The sequence below is a fragment of the Muscardinus avellanarius genome, assembly GCF_963383645.1.
Source record: "Muscardinus avellanarius genome assembly, chromosome: 13".
NCBI lineage: Eukaryota > Metazoa > Chordata > Mammalia > Rodentia > Gliridae > Muscardinus > Muscardinus avellanarius.
The window spans coordinates 4,354,266-4,372,296 of NC_137799.1; the positions used below are offsets into that span (position 1 = coordinate 4,354,266).

The 18,031-nt window shown below is 49.3% G+C and overlaps 1 protein-coding gene across 1 annotated transcript in view; it reads left to right on the forward strand.

Annotated features, from left to right (window-relative positions):
- The window catches only part of AK8 (adenylate kinase 8), a gene marked incomplete at both ends in the record, with an annotated part of 143,368 nt that overhangs the window by 45,025 nt on the left and 80,312 nt on the right, over positions 1-18,031 (forward strand). Inside the window, 4 exons of the mRNA XM_080708862.1 lie at positions 2,710-2,791; positions 3,260-3,331; positions 4,502-4,702; positions 9,328-9,459. Of these exons, the coding sequence (XP_080564988.1) occupies positions 2,710-2,791; positions 3,260-3,331; positions 4,502-4,702; positions 9,328-9,459 (487 nt within the window). The remainder of the gene's footprint in view (positions 1-2,709; positions 2,792-3,259; positions 3,332-4,501; positions 4,703-9,327; positions 9,460-18,031) is intronic.

Consider the following 18,031-nt stretch of genomic DNA (forward strand, 5'->3'; position numbering starts at 1 on the left):
AACCTAGTGAGAGGTTGTTTCAAAATAAAAAAATAAAATAGGGCCGGGGGTGTAGCTTGTAGGTAGAATACCTCTAGGTTCAATCCCCAGTAACACACACACACACACACACACACACACACACACACACACACACACAATTAAAAGGCAAGAGCCAACCTGCAGAAAACCTTGGCAACAGGGTTTGCCTAAAATGATTTGTGTTGGTGTTTGCCAAAAATGGGGTAACATTCCTCATGTGTCAGGAGCTCTTGTAAGTAAATAAAAGGATGAGGTCCCACAGGAGGAGCGCATAGATGGCGTGAGTAGATTTGTTGGAAAAGAAAAAATTCAAATAGTCAACACGGGAAAAAAAATACCGAAACTTACTAATGATCAAAGGAATGCAAATGAAAGCAGCCGTAGCATATTTTTTCTGGCAGATTTCCCCCCAAGATAATGCCCAACGTGGGCAAAGGTGGTAGGAAACGGGTGCTCGGCCGTTGGCTCTATAGATCTGTAGAGCGAGGTGGCAAAAATGCACCCAAAGCCATAGCAGAAGGCATGGACCTTGCGCCATTTATCCTGAGAATATTTCATACGAATCAAGATGTATTGTAGCTTTTTTTTTTTGTAATGAAGATTGAACCCGGGGGCATTCTACCTCCAAGCTACACCCCCAGCCCTATCTTATTCTATATTTTGAAAGAAGGTCTCACTGTTGCTGAGGCTGGTGGCAAACCTTCAGTCCTCCTGTCTCAGCCTCCCAAATACTGGGATTACAAGCATGTACCACCACGCCCAGCTGAATTTTTTTTTTTTAATGGAGAAAATCTGGAGTCAAATCAAATGCACAACGGTACCGGATGGTTAACCTGTGACAGTCCAGCTCATGCAGGAGGCAGCTGTGGTAACTGCTGCGGAAGAACATTTTGTGACATGGGAAAATGCACAAAATGCTTTTTCTGTGTGAAAAAAGGTCACACAAGAGCTTGTACGGTGTGTGTGACTCTTCCTGCCCTCACCCCCATCCCCAAGAGAGAGGCTCTCCGCATTGATTCCTTAGAGGGGAAGAGCCAGAGTGTGAAGTGTCTCCTTAGGATCGAGCTCTTCTTGGCGACTTGCATCGTATTTCAGCCTCTCCGTATCTTCTACGTAGTAAACAGTGCTCATGTATTGCTTCTCAATCCGATTTAAAGGGTTAATACAGATGAATCGGATAGACCGGTGCCCTGGCGGTACCAAGCAGGGCTGACAGCCGCGGGGCCTCAGCTCTATAGCAAGTTAGCTGCTGAACTCAGGTCTCCCAAAGTATCACTAGGGAAAGAAGGGTTCTTGAGAAAAAAGGGGTTTTGTTTTGGACCTGGTGGTTTTCTTGCCCTAGAAGTCCCCTCAGATTCTGAGGAACTCAGAAACTCACTCTAGGAAAGAATTTAAAACGTGGGGAAACCTGTGTGTGCACAGGCGTTCATCACTGTGGTATTTATGGCAATGACAGTGGCCGATTGTTTGGTTGGGGGCAGAGCGGGGCTGCAGCGGGATCGCTCGGTGGGTGTTGTACGACCGTAGAGAATGGAGGCCAGGAAGAGCCACTGGGTTACAGTAGCCTTCTCCCTCTGTGACCCCAATACCTGATGACCACAGCTCAGAGGAAGGAGATTTACTGTTCACAGTCCTGGGGATTTCAGAGGTTTCAGTCCATGTCACATTTGTAAAAAGGGAGAGGGTGCAGGAATCAGAGGGGGGGATCCGTGGACACCCACAGTCTCCAAGGCCACACTCCACGACCCACCTCCTCTAGTCACACCCGCCTGCCCACCTTACACCCCCAAAATCTATTAAAAGATTATCCAGCCCCGAGATGTGAACCCTCATAACCCAGCCACCACCTCCGAGCTCTTCCAGGGGACATGCTATATGCTAACATGGAAAATGGATGCTATGGTCATTATGATATATTGTAGAAAAAGAATCAGACTTACAATGTCTGTATTGGGCTGGGGATAGAGCTCAGCGGTAGAGGACTTTCCTAGCACGTGCAAGGCCCTGGGTCAGCTCCCCAGTGCTGCCAAAAAAGGAAAGAAAAGAAAGAAATATATGTTATGATTATAACCATAAACAAAATTTGGCATGGAATTTAATAATATGAGAGTAGCAATTAAGGAAAAGTGATGCACTTAAGGAAGTGTGCGTGTGTGTGTGTGCGCGTGTGTGCATGTGCGTGCGTGTGCGCGTGTGTGCGTGTGTGTGCGTGTGTGCATGTGTGTGTGTGTTGCTGGGGGTGGAACCTAGGGGTGCTCTGTCTCTGAGCTGCATCCCCTATTTTATTTTTTATTGTGAGCTCTTTTTTTTTTTTTTTTTTTTTTTTTTTTTTTTTTTTTTGGTGGTCTGGGGTTCCTGGAAGCCCTTCTACCTCCGGGCTATACTCCCAGGTGTATTTTTATATTTTTATTTGGAAACAGGGTCTCTTAAGCCAGAGAGACTGGCCTCAAACCTGTGCGATCCTCCTGTCTCCACCTCCCAAGTGCGGGGATTGCAAGCGTGCGCCACCGCACCTGGCGAGCTCTATTTTTTTATTTTTTATTTGGAGACAAGGTCTCGCTAAGTTCCTCAGGCCGGCCTCAGAACCTGCGATCCCCCAAGTCCCGGGGACACAGGCCTGCGCCACCACGGCTGGCTATGGTTAAGGATTATTTCCTTCTGTCTGAACTCTCCCACCCTGTTGTCTAGGGCTGGATCCTGGATGGCCTTCCTGAGAGCCGGGAGCAGGCCCTGATGATCCAGACCCTGGGCATCGCCCCCAAGCACGTCAGTGAGTAGCCCCGAGGCCCCTCCACCAGCACCAGCCTGGGGAGGGGAGAGAGCACCCCAGTCACATGGCCTGGGGGACCTCTGACCCAGCGAGAAAAAATACACTGAATTAAACTCAGCCTGGCCACAAAGCTAAGTATATTTGTTAAGAAAGGGGGGTACTTATTGTCACCCCAGGAATTGAGCTGCTGGGAACCTCTCTGTAGGGAGCTGATAGAAACGTGGTGGATACCTAAGGACAAAGATGTCCACCGTGTTGCCATCACCCCGATAGTTGCAGGGGAGATGTCCCCAGTGGGCTGTCCTGTCTCCGAGACCCTTCCGTGGGCTTTGATGCCGGAAGGCCTGCCTCCAGGGATTCCTGGGGTGGGAGATGGTGGTGGGTTTAAAGCCATTATGTAGCCAGAGTCAAAGACGAGTCAGGGCTCCAGGCTCGAACTCAGTGCGTTCTTCTGTCTCCGCCACCCAGTTGTGCTCAACGCTCCAGACACGGTCCTGATTGAGAGGAACTTGGGAAAGAGGATCGACCCCCAGACTCGAGGTACGGCTGTCCCCGCACCCCATGGCTTCCTGGGACAGATGGAGGAATGGCCTCTGCTTACCATTCAGTGAGCACGCAGTGGGACCCGGGCACCTGAGATGGTCCACGAGGCCACACGGGCAAACGGAGACTTGAACGCCAGCCGGCCAAGCTAAAGATGCTGGCAGAAATACTTTAGGCAAGAGGAGGAACCTCGTTAATGGCAGAGCCACAGCCTGATGTGAATGTGCCACTGGGGTGCCCGGGCTGCCACCCTGCTGAGATCATCTGCCAGGCATGCAGGAACTGGGGCGTGTCTCCATCTTTTTGGGAACTGTGCACCCTGTCACCCGCTGCCGCCTCCCCACCTCCTCCTCCTCTTCTTTTTTGTGGTACTGGGGATGGGATCCAGGGGCATTCTCCTCTGAGCCACACCCCGCTAGCCCTAATTTTTATTCTTTATTTTTATTTATTTATTTATTTTTTTTTGGTGGCACTGGGGGTGGAACCCAGAGGCTTTCTACCTCCGGGCTATACTCCCAGACCTATTTTATATTTTATTAGAAACAGGGTCTCACTAAGTTGCTGAGAGCCTCACTAAGTAGCTGAGGCTGGCTTCGAACCTGTGCGATCCTCCTGTCTCTGCCTCCCAAGTGCGGGGAATACAAGCGTGCGCCACCACGCCCGGCCTTTATTTTTTATTTTGAAACTGAGTTGCAAAGAGCCTCACTAAGTAACTGAGGCTGGCCGCAAACCGTGATCCTTCTGTTTCAGCCTCCCAAATGTTGAGATTACAAGCGTGTGCCCCCATGCCCAGCTTAGTCTTTTTATTTTTGAAACAGGGTCTCACTGAGTTGCGAAGAGCCTCACAAAGTAGCTGAGGCTGTCTGCGAACCGCAATCCTCCTGTTTCCACCTCCCGAATGTTGGGCTAAGCCTGACTCCTGGGCAGGCGATTTTTGTGTGTGTGTGTGGTACTGGGGGTTCCTGGAAACCCTTCTACCTCCAGGCTACACTCCCAGACACCTATTTTTTATATTTTTATTTGGAAACAGGGTCCCTTAAGCCAGCGCAGCTGGCTTCAACCCTGCTCGATCCTCCTGTCTCCGCCTCCCAAGTGTGGGGATTACAAGCGTGCGCCACCACGCCCGGCCTGGGCGGTGATTCTAACGGTGCACCTCCGTCTCTGCAGAGATTTATCATACCACCTTTGACTGGCCCTCTGATGCTGAAATCCAGAACCGGCTGATAGAGCCGGCGGGCATCTCGGAGATGGAGACCGCGCAGAAACTGCTGGAGTATCACAGGAACATCATCAGGATCCTTCCCTCTTACCCCAAAATCCTGAAGGCCATCAATGCTGACCAGCCATGCGTAGACGTCTTCTACCAGGGTAAACAAGAGCGGGCAGCCAGACCCCAGGCGCCGCGCCAGGGCCAGGTCCAACCAGAACATCTGTCGCCCTCATCCAATGTCCCCACATCCGGCAGCAGCCAGCAGCCAGGACGTGCCTGGGACCCCTGGAGCCACATCATAGGTGGTCCAGGTTCCCTGCCCCGAAGCATGTCCAGCAGGGCCCCCAGAACCCTCATTTGGAAACTGAGGGCTAGCTAGCGCCTACGCCCAGGCTCCCAGGGGAGACGGTGATGGGTGGGAAGAGGACAGGCGAGGGATGTGGCTAGAGGGTCTGATCTTGAGGGAGAAGGAAGAGAAAATGTATAAAGATTAAGACAAAGGACTGGCTACTGCCCTTGACTGGCAGGGGAAGGGCCGAGATCCCATCCTCAGCACTCAAAAAAAAAAAAAAAGATTAAGACCAAAAACCACCGCCACAAACAAAACTCAGGTGTGGAAAGGCCGTGGAGAGCACCTGGCCCTGCGCCGCCATCCATGACCGTCAAGAATGGTTGCGCTCTGGGAGCTGGGGGAGGTATGCTCTGCCCTCTCTCTCTCTCTCTCTCTCTCTCTCTCTCTCTCCCTCTCCCTCTCCCTCTCCCTCTCCCTCTCCCTCTCCCTCCTCTCTCTCTCTTTTGTGGTGCTGGGGATTGAACCCAGAACATTCTACCTCTGAGCTAGATGCCCATCCCTACTTTACTTTATATTTTGAAGCAGGTCTCACTGAGTTACTGAGAGTCTCTCTAAATTGCTGAGGCTGGCTTCGAACCTGTGATCCTCCTGTCTCTGCTTCCTAAGTACTAGGCTTACAGATGTGTACCACCACGCCTGGCTTTTGGCAATTTTCTTAACCAATCTGAGCCTCATTTTTGTCATCCCTAAAATGAGGACAGAACTTGTACCTTCGAGATGGAGGTGAAGACGGAAGTAATCATGTGTTCACAGCCACGAGCCCAGGCCTGGGGCCAGAGAAAGGGTTTAGGGCATGTTGGATGGCATCATCATTGGCATTATTCAACACCCTGCCCACGGGGCAAGCAGGGGTTAGGGTAATTCTGCCCCAAAGTAGCTGTAGCATAAGTTTCTTTTTTCGGTACTGGGGATGGAACCCAGGCGCATTCAACCTCCGAGCTACACCCCCAGCCCTATTTTTTATTCTTTATTTTGAAACAGGGTCTCACTGAGTTGCAGAGGGCCTCACTAAGTAGCCGAGGCTGGCCACGAACCACAATCCTCCTGTCTCAGCCTCCCAAATGCTGGGATTACGAGCGTGCGCCGCCACGCCCGGCTCTGTAGTATAATTTTTTAAAGTCTTGCTGTCTCAAAACCCATTCAGCTCCTTCCATCCAACTCCAGATAAATGAAACATTTAGTCTAGTTTGAGTTTTTGTGGTACTAGAGATGAACACGGGGCATTCTAACTCCAAGCTACACTGCAAGCTCTATCTATCTGTCTGTCTGTCTATCTGTCTGTCTCTGTCTATCTATCATCTATCTGTCTATCATCTATCTATCATCTATCTATCTGTCTGTCTGTTTGTCTGTCTGTCTATCGATCAATCATCTTTGTGTATTAAACCCAGGGACATTCAATCTCTGAACTATACCCAGCCCTATTCATTAATTAACTGAGTTTGTGGCACTGAGGATTGAACCCATCAGCATTCTACCTCTGAGCTACACTCCTAGGTTATATTTATTTTGAAACAGGGTCTCACTAGGTTGATGAGAGTCTCACTACTTGCTGAGGCTGGCCTTGAATCTGCGACCCTCCTGTCTCAGCTTCCAAGTACTCGGATTACAGGCATATGCCCCCATGCCAGACTCTTCAGTCTGTTTTGACACAATAAAATCACAGCACAGACATTTAAGACAAGACAGTTGGCAGTTTACAAAGACCTTTTCCCACCCACTCTCAGCTTTCTTCAAGAAAAGTTCTGTTTTGATGAGGAGGTGGTTTGGGGCCCCCAGGAGTTCCCTGCCGACCCCTCCACCGCCTCCCGCTGCAGACTGTATGCTCCGCTCGGTGCCCCACTTGCGTTCCTTTGCTTTTCTGTTTTACGGTATTGGGGGTTGAACCCAGGGGTGGTCTACCTCCATGCTCCAACTCCAGCTTTCAGGTTTTTTGTTTTTTGAAATTTTGAAACAGAGGCTCACTAAGTTATTGTCTAGGCTGGCCTGGAACCTGCAATCCTCTTAGCTCCTAACTACTGGTATTACAGGCATGTACTACTGTGCCTGGCTGGCTATCAGAAAGACTTCTTTCCTTCTGCCTTAAAGGTTCAAGGAGCCCCGCTTTCTGACGGGCCAACAAGAGTGTGTGCCTGACGGGAGGCTGCTTTGAGGAGAGGCTCCCCCAGGCTCGCGGTTTTCTAGTGCTTCTGAGTTCCTAAGATAAACCTCCACCACATTTATCTGGTGCCATGATTCCAAATTTACACATTAATTACTTCCAAATTACTTAATTAAATTTAAAAGTTCAGATGATCGTTCATAAAGAATTCATGCCGGGAATTGTAAATAAAAATGCGAGTGTCTGAATATTAATTATTATTAATTAATAATGCGGAAAGATACATTGAAAACGGGAATGCAGCCTTCTCTCTGTGTTGTTTTTTAATCTCTCTGCAGTGTATCCAGCAACCACATATTTCTAAAAAGAAAAATTAGATGTTGAGACCGTCTGGGGGCTCATTACTTCTAATTAACTTTGTTATTTACTGAAAATTAAGTATCATTTGTGAGCAGGCAGCCTCGCCTGTGGTGTCTGTGCTCTTCGGAGGCACTAGCCTGAGAACAGAGCCGTGCCGGGCGCCCTGGCTTCCCAGGCTCTCTTGGTGAGGGAATGGCACCCATTGCTATGGGCTTGGGAAAGGCACCCAGCTCTGCCAACCCTCTGAGCCTCACTGACTCATTTGTAAAACGAGACAAGAATTATACCTGCGAGCTGGTAGGTGCCGCCTACAATCTCAGTACTTAGGAGGCCGAGTCAGGAGGATCGCAGGTTTGAACTCAGCCTCGGCAACTTAGTGAGACCTTGTTTCAAATTTTTAAAAAATCAGTAGGGCTGGCCACATAGCTCAGAGGCAGACGGGCTCTGGGTCGCATCCTCTGTATCAAATAAAATAAAATCTCACCTGCTCTGTGGGTTGTAGGCCAAGCATGTAAGATAACACCTACAGTGTTTAGCTTATCAGTTACTACGTGCTAGGCATGCTGGGAATGACAATCTCCAAGACAGCTCTAACTTACCTGGGTTGTAATAGCTCTCTTCATCCTTCCAGGGAAGTCTAGAGTTCAAAACTAGCACAGGGAAAGAAACCAATTGTTTCTCCACTGGGGCAGTCTTGTCCCACCCTACCCCTACCTCACCCACCCTCACCCCCCACCCCCAGCAGAGAATATTTGACAGTACCCAAAAACGTCATTTTTTGTTACAATCTGAGATTGTGCTGCTGGTACCTGAAGGTGGAGGCTCTTAACATCTTGGGGTGCACAGGACCCCATATCAGAACCACCCGGTCCATCTGCCTATAGGGCTGAGGTTGAGAAGCCCCAAAGCAGACACCTATAAGTAATCCCCTGGGGGGGGGATTACTTAGAGGTGAGACAAGAATTATACCTGCAAGGAGACATGTTCCTGAAGGTGGCATGTCGGCCCTCTGCCCAGGACAGAAACTCCTGCAGGGAGGGACATTGGCCCAGGCGGACTGGCAGCGGCCACCACGGTGGCCTGGCAGGGGTAGGGTGATGCTTAAGCAAGAGACTGAGGCCCGAGGGGAGAGCCTGCTGCCTGCTTTAGACCCGAGGCCGGCGCGCTCTGTGGCCCCTTGGGGGGCAGCCCCCCCATGCAGTCCCAAAAGCCTGCCCTCTGCTGCCCGTCAGCCTGCTCTTGCTGCCGCCCTCTGTGCTGGCGTGGGAGGGGGCCGCTTGCTGTGAGGTAGCTTCTCTCTGTGGCTTCCTGGCTTCCTTTGCCCCCCACGGTGCAAGGTCTCTCTGCCCCTTTGTTCATCAAATGCCAGGGCCCCGCATGCTCCATCCGCCTGCGCCAGTGACCTATTTCATGGCTGTCTCTTCGGAGACTTGCGACAGCATTGATGTCACCGGAGGGCGGCTGCACAAACTATTCTCCACCAATTCCTGAGGCCTTCAGAAGCCCCTGCATGCCAGGCTTCCGCACAGCCTGGGGCATTATCAAAGCAGTCGGCCCCCAGGTGCACCTGCGAAGCACGCACAAGCCCCTTGAGACCAGCCGGGTCTGTGGGCTTCATGCAGGAGGCTCAGCCCAGATGCCCTTTGCAAACCTCTTTTTATGCACTGGGCTGGCCTCCCATCGGCAACACGCCCAGCCCGGGTGCAGCCCGGAGGCCAGCGCAGCTCCCCGCCCAGCGCTGCTGCACAGAAATTCCCAGCAGGGGCCCAGGGTGGCTTCTGCGGATGACACTTACCCTGCCCACTCTGGTGCCCAGGTCTGATGCATAATTACTTCCCCACCGTTTTGCCCTGAGCTGTGTGTCAGGGATACAGGGTTTCCATGGTGCCCTAAGGGGAGATGTAATTGCGATCCTACACAGGGGCCGGTGAGCTGGGCTGGGCTTGATATCTTCACATCCTCTCTTTCAGCTCTAACCTACGTGCAAACCAACCATCGATCCAATGCCCCATTCACCCCGAAGGTGCTGCTGTACGGCCCCGTGGGCTGCGGCAAGAGCCTGCAGGCCGCCCTCCTGGCCCAGAAATACGGCCTCGCCAATGGTGAGTGCCGGGGCGCCCGCTGCTGCTCTCGGGACTTTCTCTGTCTTCTGCTCCCCCTCCCACACACAAGCTTTCTCATTCACAGGCCGGTGGGGGTTAGTAGGAAGAAGCAGTATCAATGAGCTGGCTTGATCTATGCTCCTAACAATTTCCAGGTTAGTCCATCTTTGCCAGGATAAGAATTTTTCCTCCTGAAGAATATTGCCGAGGAGCCATTAACCAATAAAAACATATCCACAGCTCAAAATGCCAGAGTATTTTCCACGTCCTTTGGAGCGCGGGGCTCTCCGCGCGGTCCAGCCTGCAGAGGTTCTTCCGCCCAGCCCCTGCGGGCTGGCCCGCCGGGAGCCTCGGCCCTTACCTAATAGGCAGCTGCTGCTTATTTATGGGCTCCGGCTCCCTCCGCTCCCCCCAACCCAGGTCAGTGTGTTTACAGGCAAACAATTTCTGAACCAGAGGAAGACTTCTCGCTCTGCACAGTTTCAATAAATATTTTACCAGGAGGAGAGAAAATATTGAAATCAGCTCTCCGGGTCTTTGCCAAGGTGGTCCCAGGCGGTCTTGGATGCCGGCCTGTATTCAGGAGGATCAAGGGCTGGGAAGCCGAGTGAAACTGTACACAGCGCAGGGTTGGAGGGAGTTAGAGGCACTGCCCCCTCCGTTCTCCACAGTTAAAACAAACTCTACTTTATTACTAAGCCAACATGAGACCTGCACCCCCAAATATATAAATATGCATATACATACACGCCCAAATTACACTCGTACCATACACACAGAAAAAGAATAAATACACGTGCCCACGCCAAAAACCAGTCTCATGCATATGCCACCCAAAAGGATCACGTTTTGAATAAAAATGCTTTTCAATTAGGTCACCTCCAACTTAAAATTCCAAAGCCTGGGAGACTCGCCAGGAAGCAGCGACGAGCGTCACAGCCGTAAAATGACGATCAAGTAGTGAACCGTGATTTTGTAAATTCCATCAGTACGGAGAAAACCTAGATTCTTTAGGATTTTAAAAAATGCTTTTTCTGGCATCCGCCTTTTTTTTTTAGAAAAACGGAATTTTATTTGAATTATTCTATTTTATGTCTTAAGAGTATTACGAGATGAAACTTTGCCGCCACGGTTAGGGGTGGCTGTTTTGTTAAGAATGTGCAGCGGTCCCTCTGTGGCTGTGCACACCGGCTCGTTAAAGGCCCACACTTGTTGTATACGAGGGGGAACGTGTAAAAGTGTGTGAGGACGAGGACATTGGAGGCTGGGGGGAGGACCTGAGCAAGGGCCAGCAATACCTTCTTGTGGGTTTTTTTTGTTTTGTTTTGTTTTTGTTTTTTTTTTTTTGTACTAGGGATTGAACCCAGGGGCATTCTAACCTCTGAGCCACACCCCAGACCTTTTTTTATTATTTTATTTTTTGTGGTCCTGGGGATTGAACCTAGGGGCATTCTACCTCTGAGCTATACCCTCAGCCCTATTTATTTATCCTTTATTTTGAAACCGGGTCTCACTGAGTTGCAGAGGGCCTCACTAAGTAGCCGAGGCTGGCTGCGAACCGCGATCCTCCGGTCTCAGCCTCCCACGTACTGACTGGGATTACAGGCATGTGCCACCATGCCTGGATTTTATTTTTTTTTTATTTTGAAACAGGTCTCACTAAGTGGCTGACACTAGCCATGAACCCGAAATCCTCCTGCCACAGCCTCCCGAGTCCTGGGATTATAGGTGTGTGTGCCACCATGCCCGGCTTAATTTAATTAGTTTTTATAAAGAGCATGGATTTTTCTAATCAGAAATGGCTGTGAGGTATTTTGTAGAATATCAGTATTACTTATTGAATGCCCGCTTTATGCGGTGCACTTTATTGGATACACAGAAAGGATCGAACATAGAAAACTCGAGACAGGGGTTTTGCAGGTAGGATATTGTGGGCTTGGGCTGGGGATCCCAACAGACTCCCCGGCCTGACTGTGCCCAAGACCTCGCTCCTTCCCGTCACCCCCGTGTTTCTTCTCGAAATACCACATCAAACCCCACAGCAAGAAGACAGTGGCCTTCTTTGAACATCTCACTCACAAATATAGTTGCTTTTCTTTGTAGGCTTTGAGTCTTTAGGAGAGGGGTTAGTTCAGACTTTTTCTTATGGGACATTTTCACGTGAGATGGCCGGGGGCAAAGATTTGAAAACACCCTCAGGTCATACAAGCCACACCTTTCCCTCTGAACATGGCTGTCGCTTCATTTCCTTGTTACTATGTTGTGTCTCTATTATTATTTCAGTTCAAAGTGTTTTTTTTTAAATTTCCCTCCTGATCTCGTTTTGAGACCCAGGAATTATTCAGAAGTGTATTGCTTTAGCCGGCCGTGGTGGCACGCACCTGTAATCCCAGTACTTGGGAGGCTGAGACAGGAGGACCACAGGTTTGAAGTCAGCCTCAGCAGCTTAGTGAGGCTGTCAGCAACTTACTGAGACCCTGTTTCAAAACAAAAAGTAAAAAGGGCTGTGTGTATAACTCAGAGATAGAATGTCCATGGGTTTCATCCCTAGTACCACACAAAAAAGGAAGAAGTGTATTGCTTCACTTCAGAATATTTGTTTTTTCCACACTGTTTTTGTTATTAATTTCTAATTTAATTTTATTGCTGTGAAGGAACATACATTTTATTTATTTATTTATTTTATTTAGGACTAGAGATATAACTCCAAGCTATACCCTCAGGCCTTTTTATTTTATTTGTTTGTTTTTCATACTAGAGATTGATCCCAGGAACATTCTACCTCTGGCTCCACCCCTAGGGATATTTTTTAATTTTTAATTTTGAGGCAGAGTCTCACTAAGTTGTGGAGCGTCTCAGTGAGTCGCTGAGGCTGGCGGTGGACCTGCGATCCTCCTGTCTCAGCCTCTCAAATACGGGGATGACAAGCGTGCGCCACCATGCCCGGCTGTTTCTTTTTTCTTTTGAAACCGGGTCTCACTGAATTGCTGAGGGTTTTGCTCAGCTGCTGAGGCGGGCTTCGAACCTGTGATTCTGTCTCAGTCTCTTGGTGAATTTCACGTGCACTTGAAAAGAACGTGTGTTCTGGAGTTGTTAGAGATTGTGCTCTATAGACATTGGTTAGGATAAGATATTTGGAGGCATTGTTCAAATCTTAACAAGTCTTAATGCTTTTTTCCCCTCTACTTATGATTTTAAAAAGAAATGTATTGCCGGGCGTGGTGGGCACGCTGGTCATCCCCGTGCTCGGGAGGCGGAGACAGGAGGATCGCGCAGGTTCGAAGCCAGCCGCGCTGGCTTAGGAGACCCTGTTTCCAAAAAATAAAAATAGGTCTGGGAGTATAGCCCGGAGGTAGAAGGGCTTCCAGGAACCCCAGTACCACCAAAAAAAAAAAAGAAAAAAAAAAAGAAAAGAAATGCGTTAACTTTCCAATTCATTGTGGACTTGTCTATTTTCTTCCAACCCCTGCTCCACATAACTTGTGTAGGGCTTATCCACTCGGCACTGTCATGTCTTCTTGATGAAACGGTCCTTTTATTGCTAGAAAATGTGACTTTGCCTCTCTATTAATATTCCCTCAAGTCTACTTTGATCATAGGGCCATTTTAAATTTCCCGTGATTAATGTCAACATGATTTGTCTTCTGTCCCCTTTTCTAACTCTGTATTTTAGTAATCTGATATGTGTCTTGTAGACAGCATATAGTTGGGCTTTGCCGAGGTCCGGTCTGCACCCTCTGTCGCACAGCTGACGTTGAGGTGGCGTCCGCGGGGTCGACTGCCGGCCGCCATCTTGGGGCTTTGCTTCTTCTTCATAGCATTCTTTCTTGGTTTCTCCTTTCCTGTCATCTTTTGGATTAAAAACTAGATTTTAATAACCCATTGTACTTCCATGCTTGACATTTGAGGTATACTTCTTTGCTTTATTTTTATTTATTTATTTATTTATTTATTTATTTATTTTGATGGTACTGGGGTTCCTGGAAGCCCTTCTACCTCCGGGCTACACTCCCAGACCTATTTTATATTTTATTTGGAAACAGGGTCTCTTAAGCCAGCGCGGCTGGCTTCGAACCTGCGCGATCCTCCTGTCCCCGCCTCCCAAGCGCGGGGATGACAAGCGTGCGCCACCACGCCCGGCTTTGCTTTGTTTTGATAGTGGTTACTCTAGAGACTAGTAAGTATCTTTGCTTGCGACAGCCCTTCTTGAATGAACACTACACCTTCTCATGTATGTAATAAAGAGCCTTAGTATACTTTCATGTATCTTGCTGTTCTCTTTGTCCCCTTTTTGGTTTTATTTTCCTACATTTTACTTCTATTTATGTTATAAGTTCTGCACTACAAGGCTGGGCGTGGTGGCGCACGCTTGTAATCCCCGCGCTTGGGAGGCGGAGACAGGAGGATCGCGCTGGTTCGAAGCCAACCGCGCTGGCTTAAGAGACCCTGTTTCCAAATAAAATATAAAATAGGTTTGGGAGTGTAGCCCGGAGGTAGAAGGGCTTCCAGGAACCCCAGTACCTACCACCAAAAAAAAAAAAAAAAAAAAAAAAAAAATTCTGGACTACATTATAATTATTTTTTCTTTAAAAAGTCAGTTGTCAGCCAGGCGTGGTGGCGCACGCTTGTAATCCCAGCACCTGGGAGGCTGAGACAGGAGGATCGCGCAGGTTCGAAGCCAGCCTCAGCTACTTAGTGAGGCTCTCAGCAACTTAGTTCAACCTGTTTCCAAATAAAATAGAAAATAGATCTGGGAGTGTATCCTGGAGGTAAAAAGCCCCTGGGTTCCACCCCAGTACCACACACACACACACAAAGTCAGTTGTCTGTGAAGTAAGAATGAAGTGGGGGAGACTTTCCTATGTGCCCCCAGATTACTATTCTTCACCCCTAGGCTTAGCTCCAAGTTCCCATCTGGTGTCATTTTTTCTCAGCCTAAAGAGTTCCCTTAACTTCTTTTCGTCAAAGCCTACTGGTGACGAAGTCTCTCAGCCTTCACATGTCTCAAAATGGCAATATTTTACCTCCATTTTTGGAGCCTGTGTCAACGGGGTTTTTTTTCTTAGCACTTTAAAATTGTCACCCCATTGTTTTATGATCCCCGTTTCTTCTGCTGAGAACTCAGAGACTTTTTTTTTTAGCATCCTTACTCCATATGAGAAGCATCCTTTCTTTCCCTCTGGCTGCTTTTAGCATGTTAACCAGAGTGCAGCAAGGCGTGGCTTGCTTTGTGTCTGCTCTGCTCGGGTCTTAGAGGCGCTTGGATGTATACACTGATATTTTCATTGAATTTAGAAATTCTTCTGTCGTTATTTCCCCACGTATGTGAGCCCCTCGCCGTGCTCCGTTTTCTCTGGGCTCCAGGGGCATGTATGCCAGACCTCTCGTTATGACAGCCCTGCAGGTCTCTGAGCTTCTGTTCTTCTACCCAGTCTTCTCTCCCCCTCTTTGCTTGGTTTTGAATACCTTCATCGCTTGCCTTCCTGCCTTTGGGTTCACTGACCGCAGTTCATTCAGTGATTTATATTGTTCACTGTATTTTCTGGTTCCAGAATTTCCATGTGGTTGTTTTTTTTTTTTTTTCTTTTCTTTTTGGTGGTACTGGGGGTGGAACCCAGAGGTTTTCTACCTCCGGGCTATACTCCCAGACCTTTTTTATATTTTATTTGGAAACAGGGTCTCACCTAGTTGCTGAGAGCCTCACCAAGCAGCTGAGGCTGGCTTCGAACCCGTGCGATCCTCCTGTCTCCGCCTCCCGAGCGCGGGGGTTACAAGCGGGCACTGCCACGCCCGGCTTCCATGTGGTTCTAATTTTAGAGTTACCATTTGTCTGCTGAGGTTCCTCATCTGCTCACTCTAACTTTTTCCCTGTAATTTTTTAAAGCTGTTTGTAATTATTAGTTTCATTTGTGTGTTTTATTTGGGTACTGGAGATTGAACCTAGGGCATTCTACCTCTGAACCACAACCCTAGCACTTTTTATTTTGAAGCCAGGTCTGTGTAAGTTGCGGAGGGTCTTGTTAAGTTGCTGGGGCTAGTCTTGAACCTGCCATCCTCTTGTCTCAGCCTTCCAAGTACCGGGAGTACAGGTGTGTGCACATCACCATACCCAACTTATAGTTACTGTGGGTTTTTTTCTGTGTGTGTTGGGGGGGGTACATGGGATTGGACCCCCAGGGACATTATATCTTTGAGCTATACCCTCAGATCTATTTTATTCTTTATTTGGAAACTTGCAGAGCCTCACAAGTTGCTGAGGCTGGCTGTAAACCTATGATCCTCCTGTCTCAGCCTCCCAAGTGCTGGGATCACAAGTGTGTGTCACCACGCCCAGCTAATTACTTTGTTTTTGTTCTTGTTTTTGGTGGTACTGGGGATGGAATCCAGGGGCTTTCTACCTCCGGGCTATGCTCCCAGGCCTATTTTATATTTTCTTTGGAAACAGGGTCTCTTAAGACAGCTGAGGCTGGCTTCGAACCTGCACGATCCTCCTGTCTCAGCCTCCCAAGCACGGGGATTACAAGTGTGCGCCGCCACACCTGGCTAATTACTGTTTTAAAGTCTCGAGGTGCTAATTCTGACCTATATGCCATCTCTTGATCCAGTTCTATGGCCTTTTTGCTCTCCTTTTGATGGCTCGCAATGTTCTGATTTTCTGTGTGTCGAGTAATTTTTGTTTATATGCTAGGCATTGTTGTGCTTGTGAGGCTGGGAGTCTGGATTCTGGTTTCTGCTTTAAGAATTTTTATATGAAAAGAGTTGACTTCTAACAGGGCAGTGAATTTACTGGAGGATCACCTCGGTCCTGCGGGAGCTATCTTGAGGCTTGGTTAAGGAGGGAACAGAGTGTCCTCACTCCCGGTGAGCGCCTCCTGGGTGCTGAGGAGCGGGCTTTCTGCAGCCTCCGCTGAATGCCGGGTGCTCAGCAAGGCCTCCACTCTGGCTGTCAGTGCCAGCGTCTCCCGGTGCACTGTGCATTTCTTTTTGGTCCTCAGCTTCCCAGTAGCTTTTCTTTCCACCGGGCTTCATGAACCCCCCGGCAGATTTCTAGGACTCTCTACTCCCCTCTTCCACACATTGCAGCAACCACAGCCCCAAGCTCCAATCTCTGTTTCCTCGCCCAGTGACTGCTCCCTGTGGGTCCCACTCCTCCTATGCTGTGGTTTGCAAAGGGCCCGCGGGTGGAAATTTGGGGTGACTGTGGGGCTCGCGGTGTGTCCCCTCTCTCAAGAATACAGCCCTATGCCGTCTGTCGTCCAGTACCTGAAAAGAGCCGCTTTGTGTATTTTCTTCTTATAGCTTTATGAAAGAAGGTAAACGTGACACCCCCACTCCTTCCTTGATGCCCAGAAACAGTGGCCCAGCACCGGCCTGTGCCGCTCAGACCTGGGTTTGCATCCCGGTTCTGCCGCTGCCCGGCTCTGGGACCCGGAGCCCGTTACTTGACATCTCTGAGCCTCACTTTCTTAATGAAAGCAGAAGGCCGTTGAAGGGACTGAACAAGATAAAGCGAATTCAGCACAGCTCATGGCCTGAGGAAGATGCTGCCGCCGGCCCTTAGTCTTACATTTCCCCTTAGCTGGCGAAGCTGCCAGTCGCCAGGGTCAAAATCGATGCTGTCGTTTACAGAGTGAATTACGTGGATCATTGTAAAGGACCAAATCCTTAGCGATGGCCCCGTCTTAAACATTCATGTGATCTGGCTAATTTTAGAAGTGTTTTTAGTTTCTTTGGTATAGGCAGAAAACTCTTCGACCCTGAGGGTTAGAAAACAGAGCTTGTGCAGTTAGAGACTCAGAAAAATACAGATTAAGTCTTCTGGCTTTGTCTACAAAGGGCTTTCCCAGCCAAGCGGATGGGAGAAGCTTGTGTTTATTCATCCGGCACCCATGGGTCAGCCTGTCTTATATACCGGCCACGGCTCAGGGCTGGAGACACGTGGACTGTGCCAGAAAAGGCCGCTGTTGCAGGGAGCTGTATCCAAAGAGGGCAGTGGGCACAGGCCAGGTAACTCGGTGCAGCGCCCTTTGTGCGTGTACTAGAGGTTGAAGCCAGGGGCGCGCTGTCCCTGAGCCACACCCCGGCCCTATTTTATTTTATTCTTTTGGTACTAGGGATTGAACTCAGGTGCGCTCTACCTCCGAGCAACACCCCCAGCCCTTATTCTTTTTTCTTTTGAAACAGGGGTCTCACTAAGTTTCTGAGGCTGGCCTTGAACCTGTGATTCTCCTGTTTCGGCCCCCCAAAGTACTGGGATTACAGGTGTCCGCGCCCAGCTGAGGGCGAGGCCTTTGAGTTAAAAATTAGCCCGCTTGGTATATCAACTGGTTGTCTCTGTGGACACGGCATCCCTCGAGCCCCTTCCTGACAGGAAGGACCATGAAGACCCCTTGCCCCCCACCCTCCCACATGGGAACGCCGGGGAATGTCAGGAGTCCCGGCGTCACCGGCGGAGCGAGGCCCTGCAGGAACGCGTCGGTCGGCAACATCCTCGTTAGCGTCTGCCGCGTCGTCCATTTTTAATATGTCCTCTCAAATGCATTCCTTTTCATTGTACACCCTCCGCCTCGCT